This window comes from Microcaecilia unicolor, chromosome 3, assembly GCF_901765095.1.
Source record: "Microcaecilia unicolor chromosome 3, aMicUni1.1, whole genome shotgun sequence".
NCBI lineage: Eukaryota > Metazoa > Chordata > Amphibia > Gymnophiona > Siphonopidae > Microcaecilia > Microcaecilia unicolor.
Genome location: NC_044033.1, coordinates 107,596,931 through 107,616,802, shown reverse-complemented (window position 1 = coordinate 107,616,802; position 19,872 = coordinate 107,596,931). Strand labels below are relative to the sequence as shown.

General features: G+C 39.2%; 1 protein-coding gene across 4 annotated transcripts in view; it reads right to left on the bottom strand.

The window, feature by feature from the left end:
- Positions 1-213: 213 nt before the first annotated feature.
- Positions 214-19,872, bottom strand: part of OVOL2 (ovo like zinc finger 2) — a 65,951-nt gene continuing 46,292 nt past the window's right edge. For all 4 annotated transcript variants that reach the window (XM_030196249.1, XM_030196250.1, XM_030196248.1 and 1 more), the window contains one exon: positions 214-974. In XM_030196249.1, the coding sequence (XP_030052109.1) occupies positions 664-974 (311 nt within the window). In that variant the 3' untranslated portion in view covers positions 214-663. The remainder of the gene's footprint in view (positions 975-19,872) is intronic.

The window sequence follows — 19,872 nt, the reverse complement described above, 5'->3', positions numbered from 1 at the left end:
TAATGGTTGGGCTGGCCTTGTTAGGGACAGTTAAATGTGCAGAAATCTATAGTCTGTACTATACTTTAAAACAAGTCTAATAAGCAGTGTCTAGCTGAAGTAGTTACTGCAAAACCCAGCAGAAAAGAAAAAAACAAAAGCGTCCTCGCTCTGCAGAAGATGGAAACTTTAACACTAGGCAATTCACAAGCTGCTCAAAGAGAAACACAAAAAAAAGAGAAAAGATCATTTTTATTTGTTTCATGATATTCAAATGAGGTTAGTACAGTTTAAGGCACCCATGTTTCATATAAAATACAAATGTTAATTTCCTTAAATTAAAATATCTCAGTCTCTCCCCCTATAAAACTCTTCCACAAGCTGGACCATAAATGTTTTTATAGTTATTACTGACACTGAATAAAAAGAATTTCCATAAAACTCTGCAAGCAGTAGTGACAGACACCCCCAGTTACTCAGTCCTCACAGCACTGTATTAGACTTCAATTTGCTTATCAGATTCTGTCTCTGGCAACATTAACAGCTTGGCATAACCGCATAGACTAGTTACCTGTTATTCAACGGAGTTCCTTTTATCGTATTTTTAAAAAATGCTGCTCCCTTAAAAAGAGCTTATAATGTTCTGTAAACTTTATGGCACTGACCACTGCAGAAGTGCGGCCCTCACTCCACTTCCCCATCTGGCGTGGAGTTCCTCTGCAGAACAGAGGTCAGCTTGTTCTGGAGAATGGCTGCCAGCTTTTTCGAAGTTTTTTTCAGGAAAGTACTGCCGGGATGAATGTCGCTGACATGGAGGTATAATGCCTCTTGGGAGGGGCCTGTATATCCACAATCTTCACACACAAAGAGTTTGTCTCTCCGTTGCTTGTAGGCATAGGCCTGTTGTACCCCGTGGATCTTTTTGAGATGGGATTCCAAAGAGCAGCGCTGAGTAAACGCTTTGTTACAGATCTCGCACTTGTAAGGACGAATACCTTAATAAAGGAAAAGAGAAAGCAATCAAAATCTGGGGGGGGAAGAAGAAGAGAGGTTTTATTTCTGTTGAACTGAGTGGGCAGGAAAGGTGCCAAAATAACTGCCCTAAAAAACCAGAGATACCCCCCCAAATATAGATATCTAAGCTTTAGTCATAACAAATTGTAGCTACTCCCTCAAGCCTGGGTGAGATGTATGATAAGAACAGGGTTCCGGTTAGCCTGATGTTAGTAGTCATGGCAGCTTTCCAGGAACCCTGTACCCAGGAATGGAGAAGGAACAACAAAACTAACCTCGCCTCTCTCACTCTCGAAGAATGAGAGGGGAAAATAAACTAAGTTAGGATTTGTTCTGCTTCTGGAAGAACCAAACTTAACAATCTTCAATAATAATATTAGTTTTTATTTTGCCCAAAATGAGGTAAGTATATATTCATATCAACCTTTATAATCAGTTGTAAGTAAATTATAACATTTATAATCATCAATGTTCCCTTTTTCCCAATTTTCCAATTCCCCAATATTTCAGTATAACCTCAACATTTCTACTTTGTTTCAGCATAAGTTAACTCTGCAGTTTTTATAGACTCTCTTTCCTTTACAGAATCTTTCCTCAGTACCTGCTAACAGAATCACTATCAGATAAGTATATATACTTCTAAATATTCCAACAGTTTAGCTCCTTTCTCAAACTTTTAAGCTTATTTTAGTTGCAAGAAATTGATTCTTTGTGAACTCTTTTTGTTTTTTCACAGAACTTCAGGATATCCTCAACCTGTCAGCCTAGGTAAGTATATGTCTTTTCTTTGCCATTCAAACTTGTGGCAACTTAACTGTAGATGAATTTTTATGTTGTTTCCCTCCTTGCAATCTTTCTTGTGTGGGGGCCCAGGATATGTTCCAGGTTTTCGTGCTCCTTTTCGGTTTCTTCTCCCTTCACCTCACTCTTAACCAAATAAAATGGATGCAATACCCTAACTCCTTAGCCTGAACAATCACTGCACTAGGTGTCTTTAATTGTTTTTCAAAAACAATTAAAAAGTTACTGGGCCACAGTAACTTTGTAAAAAAATAAAAGTACCCAAATAATCCCTTACTTCTAAAACCTAGTCTGTACTTTGTTTTCCCTATTCTATGGAGAAGATGCAACATGTATACATTGTTGCAATCAAACCAGTCAGCAATGTACAGATTTTTGTAGCTCTCTCACTAGGATTCCCCATTAAATCACACATTAAATCTTTCCTACTCACACCACAGCTATCCTCACTTTTTCTGACGCCCTCACCCCATGCAACCCAAATTTAATTTCAAGCACTCAGCATTTCTTTCAAATGTTCTAAACCACACTTTCCTCCTATTCTGTCACATTCTCCTAGCCCTGCACATCCGTTTCAGCTATTTCATTCACTCTTCAGTACATTAGAATCAGCTTTCCACTTCCCAGACTCTGCCACACAGTTTCACTTCCTCTCACTTCCACAGTCAGCCAGCACTCACCCTCCCAAGCCACTCTAAATTTAAGCCCAGTTATTCCCTTTCACCCCAAACCCTTTCTAAAAGACTTTAATCCTATTTCCAATCTCTCATTCACAGAGCTCTCAGACACACAACCTCTCTCTTCCAGTGCTCCAGCTTCCTCTTCCGACTGCCAGCCAGAGAGCCTCTCTGTAACAGTCAGCAAAGCTGTTGCTAAGCCAACAGAAGCTCAGCTCTCAGCTAATTCTAAAGACCTGCGCTGCTGGCCACAATGGACTCTGGGACACCTTGGGTAATTTTATTTATTTTATTAACCCCTCGGGTTACAAAATGGCCAAAGTAGCTTACATGTTATAACACAACATGTAAATACAATTAAAAAAAAAGACAATGCAAAGTTAAATGATTTCGAATGACTTGTATCTGCAATTGTCATTCTAAAAATTGTCAGTTTGTTCTCTTAACGATAATAGAGAAATCGTGACACTGTTATCTCTGTAACAGTATACATAAGGCATTATAAGCCTTAAACTCTCAGCCAGAATACATAAACAAGTTCTACAATATTGGTCCACCACGGGAGAAGGTCCTTCTATATTTATCAAGCCTCCCACGTTTGGTGGGAAGAGACCCACTGTGGCAGTAACCTTCTGCACGCCTGCTGGAGCAGCCCAAACCCCTGTCCCATGGCACAGCACAGTTCCCATCCATGTTTCCTGTGTTTTTATCAGTTGAAAACCTCTATAGATGACCAGGATGGCAATATAAAAATGTTAAAGTGAAAATGGTGCAATGATTTATTTACTAGTTGCCAAGTCTGCCATTTCATCAGGAGAAGACCACCATTGTACCAAGTGTTTATAGTGGAGTCTGTGGTTATATGGTCCTCTCTGATAATCAACTAGTCCCAGAGAAGGCTATAATAGGTGGTAATTCTTTCTCTGATCCTTCAACTTACCATAAGAAATATACCAATAGGGTTTTTGCCTTCTTACACCCACCCCAAGATTCAGTGGACCAGCCACCCCCAAGATATGGGGTGACAGAAAAGACAGAGACTATGTTCCTTTGGAAGGGAAAGTCTTTATTCTTCACCAATTTAGGTAATAATAAAGCAATAAGGCAATAACAAATAACAATTTGTTATGAGAGGGAGTGAGAGAGACAAAGAATTACTCACTGTCGATCATCTCAGCCTCTGTCTGAATACAACACAACAGTGCCTTATATACAGTGGATTGGGCATTATTTCCCTCCCAAATCTTACAGCCTTGCAACTTCAGCTAATTTCTGCCTTACCTCATTGTTTACATAAAATGGAAAACACTTTCTAAATGTTATGGAATACAGAACGCAATATCTAAATGTTTATGGAACACAGCATCTTATAGCAAGTCCAAAGTTTCTTTCACAGGAGATTGTAGTGCTATTTTGCTACAGGAATCTCTCCAAGAGACTCAGGTCTTATCATTGTTTTGTCTAGTAACCTCAACACATCTTCACTTTCAAACTGTATATTTTCTTAGTGTCCTTGTAGAGTCAGCAGCACCAGCTCTGTCAGGGAGGGGAAGAGTGCTCCTTGTTGTAAAGTCAACATGACCTCGAATTCACAGTTTTTAGGAGAGAGTACAGAAAAAATGCAGCTCTCAGACATTTTAAGTTTTGAGCCCTTAGCTGTGCAGTTCATGGGTCATAACAGACCTGTCAGTGGTCAGAAAAGTGCAAATCAATTCATAGGGTGTGCTTTTCTGAATCTTCCCCTGTTAAATTTCATCTTGAAGCTGTTCTACCCTGCTGGGAATCTCAGTAGTGAGGTGGTTTGCTCTGCCCCTTTTCACTATGTCATCAGTACCAGCCAGCCCTTTAGTGTGCCTCTTTGTGAGCAACATTGGGGGTAGCTCAGGTTAGGTGGTTATTGGTTTTAGTTTAATTTCTTTTGATTACCATGTGTAGGTTACTTTTACTTGTGTTTTATTTACTAGGGTGGGGGGGGGTATTTTTGGTTTGGTGCAAGCTGTCTATGGTGATAAGTTATATCACAGTTCTAAGATAGTAACTCCCAGCTTTCTGTTTTTTTTAACTCTTGCCCAGAATAAGTTTAGGTCTGGATTTAGGCTGCTTTGTGTCCAGATAGTCTCTTGGGTAGAGAGTATTTCTTCTTCTCTTCCCTATAACCTATCTTTACTTTAATGCTAGATCAGTTTGTAACAAGATTGTTATTATAAAATATGTATTACAGCTGAGATGTCCTCCTGGCTATAAAATATTATACAGTACTAGAATGGAAGGAACGGTGGGGAATTAGCTCTAATTTATAAAGATGTGACCCTTTGGATACTCTTGTAATCCCTGGTTTGGAGATGATGCCATTTAAATTGGTGGATTCTTCTTTTCAAGGTTCGGCTGGCTTTTATCTGGTGTATTGGCCCAAGGTACAATAGCCCCTTAAAGAATTTTTATCTTGGTAATTAATATGTTTTGACTCTCTTATATTGCTTAGTGATATTATCAACCTTCATTGAGAGAGTAGTTGTAATCCTATGTATTGGATTTTGTCTTTTCTGAATTCCTTGTCTTTATTTTATGTGTTCTGTCTTCAACACTTGATTTTTTTTTTTAGCCTATGCTGGTTCTTTTTCTCAATCACATATTAATGATGTCTGGAAACAAGTTCCTAGGTCTGATCTCTCTCTCTCTCTCTCTTTCTTTCTCAAAGACTAGTACTCACTCAAAACCAACTAAGATTTTTATGGAAAAAAAATAGATACTTTTTGGAATATTAACACTCCCAAGTGCAACAGAATGAATGGCATAGCTTATCATTGACAACAGATTAAGAACATAAGCATTGCCATACTGGGACAGACCGAAAGTCCATAATGCCCAGTATCCTGTTTCCAACAGTAGCCAATCTAGGTCACAAGTACCTGGCAAGATCAGAGAACCGTAAAATAGATTTTATACTGCTTATCCCAGAATATACAGTGAATTTTCCCAAGTCCATCTTAATAATAGTGTTAGGCTTTCAAGGCAGAAACTAGGTTTCTGAGCCCTTCGGCCACTGCCGTGGAGCAGCAGTGGCAGGCAAAACCACCCCACACCAGAGACAAGGCAGAACTCTGACAGAAACAGCTAGACTTTACCTGCGCTTGACCACCCTTCCCCAGGAGTTGAGCCCCTGGGTGCAGGCGGCCAGCAGGACTTACCGGACAGGGCAGGCACTGGATACCAACTAGGCTGAACAGGGACTGAGGCTCAGAGGGGAAAGGAATATACATGGACAGCAAGGCAGGAAACTGGGCTAGGACTCACAGACAGACAATACTACACAAAGCAGGAAATGGACAAGCTAAAGGACAGGAACTGAAAACTGCCACGCAGCCACTGAAACAGGGTACAAATACTGACAGACAAGAGACATGACTGAAAGCTGCAGAGCAGCCACTAAAACAGGGTACAAATACTGACAGACAAGAGACATGACTGAAAGCTGCAGAGCAGCCACTAAAACAGGGTACAAATACTGACAGACAAGAGACAGGACTGACAGTTGCAGAGCAGCCACTAAGCAAGAGACACAGACAAACAGAAACTAGACAAGGAATATAGACCAGAATCAAGACTAGGGAAGTAAGCAAATAAACCTAAGCTAAACTACACACAGATAACTAGAAACACACAAGGAACTAAACAAGAAACCAGACTAGGCAGAAGTGCAACAAAGCACCAACAAACCAGGAACCTTAGATGATGCAAAGGCAAACTCAGAAGGTTCCAGGTGGTAATAAACCCATCAGCGGCTGAAACTCACTGCAGGAATCATGAGGCAGCTACGGGTGGGGCTAGCTGCCAAACTTCAAACCCAGTCTGGAGGGCTGGAATATCTGGACCGGACCAGAAAGAAAGTCTGGCAGTCACCGGTTTTGGCCACCAGAGGGCAAGAGGAACACAAACCAAGACACAGGCAGAAAGCATACTGAAGCACAGAGAGGCTTAACACACACAGGTGCAGTATAGTGGATTAATCAGAGCCATGCTGGAAGCAGCCAGCACACAGAGACAGAGACAGAACTAACTCAGGAAGAACAGACAGAGGCCAGCTCAGAAGCTGACTGCCGGAAATAAGGTGAGTCTGAGAGGGGTCACGACCACAATCGTGACAAATAGCTTATGGACTTTTCTTACAGGAAATTACCCAAACCTATTTTAAACACTGTTAAGCTAACTGCTTTTACCATGTTCTCTGGCAATGAATTCCAAAGTTTAATTACTCGATGAGTGAAGACACAATATCCCTATAGCGCTTACATGGTTAACGTGCGTTCTAAATTGTAGGCGCGTTAAAAATGCTAACGTGCCTTAGTAAATAGGGTCCTTAATAAGAAATCCTCCAACTCAAGTCATTCACTGGTTAATTTCTTTACTGAACAATCTGTTAACTCCCATTCTTAAAAACAGTTCTCAGGGGGAAAACCAAGATGGCTGCCGCACCGGTCAGTTGTTGAGACGCTCTGCAAGAATTTGAGCTAAACTTTTTTTCTTGTTTTCAAAATGCCTCATTCTAAGTGTAAAGGAGTGTTTGAGATCAGCGCCTGCACCTACCTCAACCTCCTCACCGGCCCAAACATCTCTGAAGCGTTTCTTCCCCGGGGCTTCCAGGCTTTTACGGGGAGCAGATCCCATTACGGGTGTGTTTGGAGAAGCGGACTCCCCGCCGGGAGAGGAAGTCTCCCTGTCCCCACCATCTGTCTCACTGATCCCTCCCAGCCCGGCGTCGAGGGCAGCCCTGGTGGGAAACCCCGTCAACCTTGGAGATACGTCGATAGGGGTATCTAGTGAGGACCCAGGCATGCAAGCAACGACTCGGGGCGCTGAAGGAAGTGCCTCTTCCACAGCGCAGACCTCGGAGGTGACCCTAAAAACGCTTAAGGTGATGTTGGACCAGATTACTATAACACTACAAAAGATGTCTGGTGATGTACTTAGTCTCAATACTAAACTTGAAGAATTGCATAAAACTGTAGACTCTGTTAAAAAAGATTGAACAACGCAAGTTCAATTACTACAAAAAGAGGTGGATACTTTAAAAGACTTTAAAAGTGTGGTCGCAAAAGACTCTTTGGATATTAGACGTAAAATTGAACAAATTGAAAACTTTAACAGGCGCCTAAATCTCCGCTTCCTGAATTTTCCCATAATAGCGGGGGAAACTCTGATAGATACCTTCCGGAAATATTTGATAGAAATTTTGAAAATTCCTCCAGAGGCAATACCCCCGCTAAATAAAATATATTCAATTCCTAGGTCTAGAAGTGGAGAGTATGGCTCTGATAAAGACATTCCGGACTTACAAGATATTTCTGATATCCTAGAACAATTCTCGGATATTATAATGAACAGAGCTACAATGATAGTATCAATGGTTTTTGAGCAGGATTATAACACTATTCTGAGGCTTTATTTTAAAAATCTTAAGGCTCAATTTTATGGCTCCAAGGTCTGGATTTATCCAGACGTCACCAAGATGACTCAACAAAAAAGGAAACAGTTTCTGGCTATGAAACAGAGGACAATAGATATAGGAGCCTCCTTTTTTCTCGCATATCCATGCAAGTGTATAGTTAAACTTGGTCAAACAAAATACACTTTCTTTTCACCGGATCAACTTAAATCGTTTTTGGAACTGAAACAAGTGAAATGAAATATATCCTGGAATAATGCAGCTTTTTCCTATAAATTTGATAATTTTTTCCTGTATTACTTCTCTAACTCTTCCCCCCAACCCCCCCCCCCCCCCCCCATGACTTGTGGTCTAAGAAAGGTTTCAAATTACTATGATTGACTGTATAAACACTTTAATTTGATTTTTGAAGGATAAATGAAGATAAATAAGATATGGAAAGTGTTTGGAATACCTTTATTATTATTTTGATCCTGTATTTCTGAACAAGGTTATCCTTGAGTATTGTAATTAAAATTATAAATAAAGAATTAAAAAAAAAACAAAAAAAAAAAACAGTTCTCTGGATCAGTCTTTACCAGCTAGTTACAGACCTGTTGCTAGCATTCCTTTTACTTACAAAAATGTCTGAAGCTATTGTATCAGATATGTTATCTAACCTCCTACAATTACATAACTGCCTCAAGTCCATTACAATTTGGTTTCAGATCTCTTCATAGCACTGAGACAGTTTTTATTATCATTGGTCTCGGAAGCTAGGTTGCTGCTTTCCAGGTGAGGAGCTGCAGTTCTGTTAGTTTGATCTTACTGCAGCCTTCAACACTGTGGATTTTTAATATCCTTTAATTTAAACTATTTGTTCTACAGGTTAAAATGCAACCCCCATAAGGAGTTCCTCAAGGGTCTCCTCTCTCTCCAGTGTATTTAATGTGTGCACACTTCTTTCTGTCAAGGTTTTTTGGATTATGCTAAGTAATTTTTTCTTATGCTGATATGTTTTTGTTGATTCCAGTGGATAATATGTCAAATATTTCCAGTTGCATTAATTTGAATGAAAATTATAGCACCGCTCAAGATTTCAAACTTAAAAATAAAACCAAGTTATTCTGGTTGAATCAATGTGTAATTTGGACAAGTTCCTGGAGGAAAAGTCCATGCTCTGTTATTGAGATGGACATGGAGGAAGCCACTGCTTGCCCCGGGATTGGTAGCATGGAATGTTGCTACTAATTGGGTTTCTCCAAGGTACTTGGGACCTGGATTGGCCACTGTTGGAAGCAGGATTTTGGGTAGATGGATCATTGGTCTGACCCAGTATGGCTGTTCTTATGTTCTGGTTTCCACTCCAGAGGTTTTAACCTTTTCTGACAATATTTGTTTGAAAATAGAGTGAATTTCAGAAGTTTTAGTAATTTACTTCTGAAAAAGTGTTAAATCTAAGTTTTAGTAATTTACTTAGATTTAACACTTTTTCTTTAGAGCTTCAAGCTAATGCAGTAGTTCGTATAGTTTAACGACAACCGCTTTGTAATGTGTAGTCCCATTTTGAGAAACATTTTATTATTTTGGTTTAAGAATTTATTCTATCTCATCTGGAGTACTGTAATGGATCATATTGTTCCATTTCTGATCAGTTGATTTCAAAACTTCAGATGCTCCAGAATGTAGCAGCTAAAATATTTTGCCTTAAGAAGTTTGATAAGGCAACATCCTCTGATTAAATTGCATTTGGTTGCCTTTTCAGGTGCATATTTCTTTTAAATTATCCTGTCTGATTTTCAAATTATTTGATGGTATATGTCCAGAATACTTAGTAGGTTTGTTTTCTTTTCCTCTCCATCCTAGTATTTCTCAAGCAGGGTCATCCAGACTATTGTTTTACCCTTCCTTTTCTGGAATACAATAGAATAAATTTTTTGACAAATCTTTTATCTGTCAGGCAGTTCAAAGTTGGTGTGCTTTACCACCAGTGTTGGAAAGGTTACCGTCCTTCTTAACACAGGAGCTAAATACTTATTTAGGAAATTTTTATTAGGTTAACTTCTCTCTTGTTTTATTTAGTTGTGTTTTATATTCTCTTGGAGCAACTTAGCAGTACAAAATGGTTTGACAGAGATACTGAGATTTCCAACAGGTCTTTCTTGCCTCAAGAGTTATTGCCCAAGAGTAGATCAGGCCTAGGGTGTGTCCCGGAATGTGTTGAACTGCCCTGGCCACCTGTTGAGGGAAACCCCAAGTATTTAAGAAATCCGATTTATTGTTTCTCTTTAGGGAGGCTGCCTGACCATTAAAATCAAAGAGTAAAGACAATCTATTTATATTAATATCTGTATATAAAGGTATACAATAGTATTTAAAACACCATAATTAACACATTAAAACTTCTTACTATTTTCAGGTCATATTTTTAGGTTAATGTTATCACTGTTCAATAAGATCATATACAATTAATCTAAACTTCCCTAAAAGCCAGGGTAAGCAAAAATGTCTTCAACATACTTCCAAAACATTATGAAGTCAGTGACTGCTCTTTTATGATCTGGTAAACTATTCAATACACCTGGTAGAAATATTGAAAGGGAAAATGAAAGTGAATAGGCCTTGATATACCAACTTTCTGTAGTTACAATGGAGAGGTGTGGTAGCCGTGTTAGTCCACTTTTAAAGGTTATCAATAGAAATCAAACAAAATAAAACATGGAAAAGAAAATAAGATGATACCTTTTTTATTGGACATAACTTAATATACTTCTTGATTAGCTTTCGAAGGTTGCCCTTCTTCCTCAGATTGGAAATAAGCAAGTCTTGGTAGATGACAGTTTATATATATAAGTGAGACATCAAAGCATTACTTTGACAGTCTGACAGGGTGGGAGGGTGGTTACAATCAAAGCGGTTTACATATTATATACAGGTGCTTATTTTGTACCTGAGGCAATGGAGGGTTAAGTGACTTGCCTAGAATCACAAGGAGCTGCAGTGGGAATTGAACCCAGATCGATTCGAACTATATGAGACACACGGCCAACAACCCCATGTCGGGCTTTAAACATCATAAAGGCCACCATATATCTGACACAAAATTTCAATCAGGAGCCAATGAAGCTCCATCAAGACAAGGGTTAAAATCTATATTTATTCTCTCTAAAAACACAGAAATGTAGACAAATTTCTAGCCATCTGAGAATATGCAAGTAAGCTCACTTCCTTCGCTGGCTGGAGTCCCATTTTATGAACTTAACATAAGAACCATAGTGGGTCAGACCAATGGTCCATAGCCTAGTATCCTGTTTTCCAAACAGTGGCCAAGCCAGGTCACAAGTTCCTGGCAGAAACCCAAATCGTGGCAACACTCCATACTACAAATCCCAGAGCAAGCAGTTGCTTCCCATGTCTGTCTCAATAGACTAGTTTTAAGCAAGGAAAAAACCGTGCCCTGTAGGTTTACTGGGGATCGTTCTACTCCTACAATTCCTCTCAGCCTCCTTGGTAGCTCTATCTCCCCTGTTGACTCCTTCTGTCATATTCAACTCAAAACTTTTTCTCCCCCCCAAATTTCCTCCCTCTGTAAAAGTGGTTTACATACTCTACATCAACTTCAATCAGTTAGAAGATACTTCGATCTCATATCTTCCATTCCCTTATTCTGTCACAATATAGTCTACCTGGGATCCACCAAGTCTAATCTTAAGAAGTTGCAATTCTTTCAAAACACGGTGATCAAACTCCTTTGTCACGCATGCAAATTTGACCATGTCACTATATCAGCACCACTGGCTACCAATAGAGAAATGGTTCATTTTTAAAACTCTTATCCTTACATCTAAGGCTTTTAGAGTAGACCTCCCTCCCTACTTATCTACTCTAACCATTCCCTACACCCCAACAAGACTTCTCCGGTCCCTCAACGATCACCATCTTTCTCTTCCCAACCCTAGATGTGCTCAACTGGAATCCACCAGGCATCGTGCTTTTTATTTCACTGCCCCCTGCTTCTGGAACTCCATGCAGACCTATCTTTCAACTCACTGAAATCCACCTTGAAAAATTGGCCTTTTCATCAAGAATTTGCCTCCACTTAAAGGTGGCTGTTTGGATAATATAACCACTCCCCTCCCTGGTTTTTTATATTCTTGACCCTATATCTGAATTTTACTTTGCCCCTGCCTCCCTGCCCATTATTTTCCATGATGACTGAATATCGTTGAAATTGTAGTTCCTTTTCCCCTCTGTTTACCTATCTCCCTTGGTAGGTAGTTCATGGCGGTATAACAAATACACATAAATAGCCCATCTTTAGGTGTGCCCACTTCCCTCTGCTGTTGACCTAGTGTAAATGGATGCACTTAAATGTAGGCGTATTGATGCCAATTTATGCTAATATTCTATAACAATCTGGGTGCTCAGATTCCATTATAGAATTAGCACTTACCATGTAGGAACCTGAATTGTGGCATCCCTGTGTAATTTATGCTATTTCCTCTCCAACTGCCGTAATAGACTTCTTTTATTGCAATTCCACTTTATATCAAGGAGCAAAATGTGTCAGTGTTTATTGTTCAGGACACATTTAGAATTAAACATCTTAATAGTGTCATCTATCTGTTGATCAATAGACTGGAACTTGTCTCTTCTGCTAGCAATACAATTCTTTAACAAAGGTATTATAAATGTGAACATACAGAAAACATTCTTTACAAGGAGTGCTATAATTGTCCACATGATTCAAGGTCAACAGACAATAGTCTGACCATGGAACAGTCACTACAGCTAATGAATCAAACATTTCCCAAGCAAATTTTAGGTACATTAACCAAATCCAATGATTTGCTCCTTTTCATGGGTAACTGTTTCAGCTACTTGCCTGAAATCTAAAGCCTCCATGGTATTCAAAAAATGATTCTATTCCTATAGCCAATGCGTGTTTTAATAAATGCAAATTAAAATCCTCCCAGATCTTCAATTTAGAAGAAACATCAATATTCATCTCATTTGGTGGGCAGTAATCAAGAAGCAGAAAAACTCTCTGTCAGCACCATAACTTTATATCAAAATCGCAGACTTTCTGGTCAGCAATAAAACCCCATGACTCCTTTCTCTAGCTATATAAGAACCCAATCAATCACTTTTACAGACAAAAAAAAGATAATTTAAAATAACTGTATCCATAGGCATTAGCCAAGATTCTGTAATGTAAAATATGTCCAGCCTATCCTTGAGCAACAACTCATATACAATAGATAAGTTTATTTATTATTTATTGCATTTGTATCCCACATTATCCCACCTATTTGCAGGCTCAATGTGGCTTACAGAGTGTGGTTATGACATTGTCAATTCAAGATAACAGGTACAGTGCTTAATGTTTGAAGACTAGGTACGGGAAGATCTACAGAATCATTTCATCATAACAGGTACAATTACTGATGTTTGAAGGTTAGGTAAGGGAAGATAGACGGGAGGTGTTAGGTAGTATAGAGGTGAACTGTAGTAGCTGTGTGGATTATTGAGGTAGTTTTGTAGGCTATGTGTTTTCTTTGTGGGCCTTTTGGAAGAGATGTGTCTTCAGAGATTTGCGGAAGTTAGTTATCCCGTCGGTAGCTTTCAGGTCTGTAGGTAGAGCGTTCCACAACTCATATACAATAGATAAGTTATTCCATTCAGGACAAGCAATTACCAATGAAATGGTCAAATAAGCACCAGCAGAGCTGGAACAAGCCACAGACTATTATATGTAAGCTGAGACAGTCAACTAGGCTTATATTGGTTGAAGAACCTAATTAACCATGAATGCTATTGCCACTACAGTTAAAGAAACAAAATCCAAAACTAATTCACCCAGCCCAAATTGATACCTCATCAACATGGTCCAGCATCAAACTTATTCAGAATTAGAGCAGTCACCTACTTTGTGTGGTCCCCTCCTGTAGACACTATAAAGGGCCCTTTGGCATGGCCCAATGGTGGGAAACAGGCCTTCCTTCTTGTAGGAGCAGCATCATTGATGAACATTGCTATCCCCTGGCAAGGGGATCGTCTAGGATAGCTCCTTCAATGTGTTAATGGATATCAGCTTGTGCTGTATGGCCTATAGGTATAAAATAGGGACATGTAATGGGCACTAATGTCTTAGCACACGCTATGCTTCGGTAAAAGTGCCCTTTAGATTGTAAGCCCTCTGGGGACAAGGAAAATACCTGGTATACCTGAATGTAACTCTCTGTGAGCTAAGGAAAAAGGTGTGAGCTCATCCAGTTGTACTATGGTGCTTATTTTAGAAGTTCTAGTCCTGTCCATAATGCATAATCGTCTAAATTCTAATTTTACAAAGCTAGGCTATAACTGAATATCGATATGGCAAGGGGGCATGATCTGAATGTGTTGTGGGTGAGACTAGGCCAGGCCCGAGAGATTTATACCCATGTCAGAAGAGAAATTGAGCATTTATGTCCAAAAAGATGGATGTCTAGATTTAGACCTGCTACCTGGGATATGTAAAAAAAAAAGTACTCCTATTTAGCAGAGCTGCACTGGAGGGATTAGGGGAGGTCACCACCTTAATCCCCCAGTACGCAACTGGCAAAGGCTAATTGCCTCTGTGCCAGTTTCAGGAAATAAATGTTTGTTTCTAAAATAAGTGAAATTTATGTTGCCACTTCATAACATGAATGGCTATGTGCTACTAAATGTTCCTGTTTTGTCCTATTGATAATTAAGGCATTTATGTTTCTAAAATGGATGTTCATGATGCATATAAACATCCATGTCTCCCTGTAGTTTAGAACAGGCTCCACACTGGCAGATACAAGCAGAATTTGAAACATCCCAAGTCCTATTTGTCTCTCCAGAATCAGCACAGCCTCAAAAATTGCACCACAGAATTTCCTAATGCTGCAGGATCTATCTATAAAACTCTCACAGGGAGCTTTTGCTCTAATGGACCAGGACCAGGATCATATGATCTAAGCAAATGCCCAACATGTGTTAAACACTGAGCTCTAGGGAAGACAGCTGACTCTCTCTGCTGTGATACAACACTGTAAAGATCAACCTTTAAACACATGGGGGAGGGGGGACAATTCTATAACTGGGCTCCTCCTGTTAGGCATACCGGTGGCATGTGAGGGGTGCCAATTCTATAATGGCAGTTATGTATCAAGTCGCCATTGAGCTGGTGTAACTGCTAGCACGCAACTGTGGAAAAGGCATGTATACAGTATTCTGTAAGCTACATTTGGAACTGGGAGCCCTGCCCATGCTCCACCCATATGTGTACCACAGCTCCAAACACTGTGCATGCAAGTGCTAATGTTTTCAGAATTTACATGTGCAAGGGGCGCATAGCCAGGGGTACCTAAGTATAGAATTGTCCTTATACTGTCACACCAGTTACCAACCACTAGAGCAGCCCTTCCCAACCCAGTCCCATTGGGTTTTCAGGTTACCCACAATGAATATGCACAAGAGATTTGTATGCACTTCCTCAATTGCATACAAATCTAATTCATGAATATTCATTGTGGATATGAAAACCTGAGGGACCAAAAAAAAAAGAAACTCTGCTTTGGTTATTATATATTGTATATGTTTTTCTGTTTTGAAAATGTTTGTAGTATTTTTGTAAAATTCAATAAAAATAAATTAAAAAAAAGACTGTAAGTATAAAGCAGAGTACTCAAATTATGCTTCAACTATGCTTAAAATAAATCTGTGCACAAGAATGGCGAGGCAAAATTACAGTCTACAAGATTCAAAGCTTTTTCCCCTGTAGGCACAGGATGGGCAGAAGGTCTTTGCCAAGTCAGGTATGAAACACTATAATTAAAAGAGAACATTCCCACAGATTGACTTATATTAATGCAATCTGAATATTCCAAGTGAAAATCTGTAAAACAAATGCGAGATAAAGTATTTTGTTCCTAGCTTTATAATACATGATGAAGCTATACAGAAATATTAAAGTTCCACGTTAGAATAGTTTGCAATATTTAGAATAAAACACAATTTTGAATAAACTGTACATGTGTACTGTAGATTTCAGAAACAGGAAAACTAAACTGAATTTATGAATGTCATATGCCTGTTTTCAAAATGGAATCCTCCTTTCTATTCCCAGGTAAACCAAATATTTGGAAAACAAAACCCAGGCCCTGTAAGAAAAATATTTTTTTTAATCATTTCAGCTGAATTTGTTTCCCTTAGTTTTTGTTTCTTTGTTTTTTATTGTTTTGGGTAGATAATCATTTAAGGGCCTGTGTACTAAGCCGCGCTAGTGGCTTCCATGCAGCATTGCCAACACGGCCCATTCAAAGTGAATGGGCTGTGTCGGCATTAGTGCTCAGCCAGCCACACTAGCAGCTTAGTAAACCCCAGCGTGTTTCCCATCCTTTTCAAGCCCAAGGCAAGTAGCCTTCGAGAAGCAGGCAGTGTGGATATGGGAAAGGACTTGAAAAGCTAGAGAAGCTTTTCTTTCTTGTGGCTTCCAAACTATCTTCAATCATTCCCTTAAAGATGCTCTGAGTTGATGCTTGTACCAGGTTCAAGAAAATCCATGTCCCAAAAGACTTTTCTCATGATTTTTCCTGTAAAAGGCTGCGTTTTTTATTTTTTTGTCGCAGGTGCACTTTCATGGTGATGCTCCACAGATTGGTGCTGGTTCATAAGTTAGTTAGTTAGTTAGTGAGTAGGATTTATTTACCACTTTTTTTGAAGGAATTCACTCAAGATGATGTACAGCAAGAACAAATCAAACATAAGCAATAGACAGTTACAGCAGGAAAACTTTTCAAATGCCAGTATAAGGTATGGCATAATATGCTACTTAAACTGTCAACACAATCTGCAATAAAACAATTTAATAGACAGCATAGGGTGTAAGCAAAGACGGAACATGATAAGGTGGAGTTAGAAAATAAGGAACTAAGTTAGAGAGAGCTGAACATGAAGTCAGAAAGGTGCTAGAGTAAGCATAGATAAACAAATAGTGCTACGCTATATGCAGCCAGTGTTACTCTTTGTGTGTGTGACTAGAAAGACAGTTACTTCTTCCATTAAAGAAGCAAGCTTTCACCTGTTTCCTGAATTAGAGCTAGTCTTTCCCTATGAGGAAAGGCTAAAGCGGCTTAGGCTCTTCAGCTTAGAGAAAAGGCGGCTGAGATGAGCTATGATACAGGTTTATAAAATAATGAGTGGAGTTGAACAGGTAGATGTGAAGCATCTGTTCACGCTTTCCAAAAATACTAGGACTAGGGGGCATGCGATAAAGCTACAATGTAGTAAATTTAAAACGAATCGGAGAAACGTTTTCTTCACTCAACGTGTGATTAAACTCTGGAATTCGTTGCCAGAGAACGTGGTAAAGGCGGTTAGCTTAGCAGAGTTTAAAAAAGGTTTGGACGGCTTCCTAAAGAAAAGTCCACAGACTGTTATTAAATGGACGGGGAAAATCCACTATTTCTAGGATAAGCAGTATAAAGTGTTTTGTACATTTTTGGGATCTTGCCGGGTATTTGTGACCTGGATTGGCCACTGTTGGAAACAGGATGCTGGGCTCGATGGACCTTTGGTCTTTCCCAGTATGGCAATACTTATGTACTTGTGTTAAGCAAAGCCTTTCAGGGAGTGCATTCCCCAGTGTGGAAGCTACTCCAGTGAAAGCTCGCTGGTGGGTATCACATCCTGTGATGTCCTCTGGAAAGAGTGTGGTTAGGGATACTCCCATGTTTCATCTGCGATATACAAACTTGTGAAAAAATTCCTCATCTTCATTCGCTTATTGGGACCACAATTGCTGATAAACTTCAATGTCGAAGCTTTCATTTCTACAGGCAGCATGCAAGGAACCCATTTTGCTCAAACCTTTCGATATCCAAGAACTGAAATTATAAGTGTGTCAGCAATTTTCCTTTGAATGATCCTCCAATTGTCCTTTCTTGTGTGAGACTTGTCCGTGGCAGTAACGGGTCGTCCACTTCATTTTCGATCAGCCCTTCCCGATCTACAATATTTACATTTTTTTGGCCCAATGATACACAGTTCATCACCATCAACAACCTACATGTGGTAGTGAATTTCAATTGGAGGGCCTCCTTCATCAGTCAGAAATTCTCTCATGGCATGTTTCTTAAATCACACCAATATGTGCTCACTGCATATTTACATTTCACAAGCAATAATTAAACAGCCTCTTCACACACTCACTTCTCGCCTGCTGAGGTAAAGGAAGAGATTTCAAAGAACAAGAGAACAGATGTATCAGTACTGCCATCTGTTGATGAATTATGGAAGTGGAGGCATTACTTTTCCTTCAACCCTCCATACCCATTGATTTTAAAATTTTACTTCGTGCCCATAAAGCCTATTATGAACATGTCCCTGTTTATCTTTTAGTCTTGGCTTCCCTTTATGTATCTAATAGATCTCTTCGTTCTTTTGCTGATTTTCGAATGGTTATTCCTCATCCCTCCAAGACTCACTGTGTCTCTAAACAGGATTCTGCCTTTTTTTTTTAATCTTGCCCCTTGCCTACAGAATCAACTCCCTCTCAGCCTTCATGCTGAAGAAAGTAGGAGTAAATTTAAAGCATGTTTAAATACTCATTTTTCCCATATTGCATTCAAGGGCCAAATTCCAGATTGCCAAAGCTCCTTTATGTTAGGTTATTTGTTTGTTTATGTAATTCTTTTGTTTTGTGTGTGTACAATGATTGATTCTCTTTCCTGTCACTTGTGGAGTTCATTTTCCTTTCTTTTTACTGATGATTTATTTTTATTGTACACTGCTGTGATCCTTTGATAATCTCAAATAAACTAAACATTTTATTACTTTGTTAAATTTGTATCTCACTTGACTGCTTCAGAATTAGTCAATAAATTAAATACTAAATTCATTTTTAAACTTTTCTGGAGCTCCTGTAGGCAGGAGTCCTGAAGTTGTCACCACAGCAAGACTGGAAAAAGGATCGGAATGAAGAAAATAAAACGCAATATAAGCACTGTCAAGATACATGCAAAGCATTGCTAAAGAAGGCTAAAAGAGAATATGGAGGAAAACTGGCCACGGAGACAAAAACTCCATCAGAAGCAGAAAGCCTGTGAGGGAACCTGTAGGACCGTTAGATCATGAAGAAGCAAAAGGGGCACTCAGGGAAGACAAGGCCATTGGGTACAGATTGAATGAATTATTTGGTTTGGTCTTTACAGATGATGTAAGAGATCTACCATTACCAGAAATGGTTTTCAAGGGTGAAGATGCAGAGGAACTGAAAGAAATCTTGATGAGCCTGGAAGATGTACCTAGCCAAATTGACAAGTTAGAGTGATAAGTCACCTGGACTAGATGGCATAGACCCCAGGATGCTGAAAGAACTCAAAACATGAAATTTCTGATTTGCTGTTAGTGATCTGTAACCTGTTGTTAAAATCATCCATAGTACCTTAAGATTGGAGGGTGGCCACCGTAACGCCACTTTTTAAAAAGCGTTCCAGGGATGATCGGAAAATTACAGACTGGTAAGCCTGTCTTCAGTGCTGAGCAAAACAGTGTAAACATTTAAAAAGAATAAAATTACAGAACACATAGACAAGCATTGTTTAATGGGACAGAGTGAGCATGGGTTCAGCCAAGGGAAAGTCTTGCCTCATCAATTTGCTTCATTTCTTTGAAGGTGTGAATAAATATGTCGCTAAAGGTAAGCCAGTTGATGAAGTGTATCTTGATTTTCAGAAAGCTTTTGACAAAGTTCAGCATGAGAGAATCCTGAGAAATTAAATAATCATGGGCTAGGAGACAATGTCCTGCTGTGGATTAGAAATTGGTTATTGGACAGAAAATAGAGGGTAGGGTTAAATGGCCATTTCTCTTAATGGAGGAGGGTGAATAGTGGATTGCTACAAGGATCTGTACTACAACCGGTGCTATTTAATATATTTATAAATGATCTGGAAATCGGAAAAACAA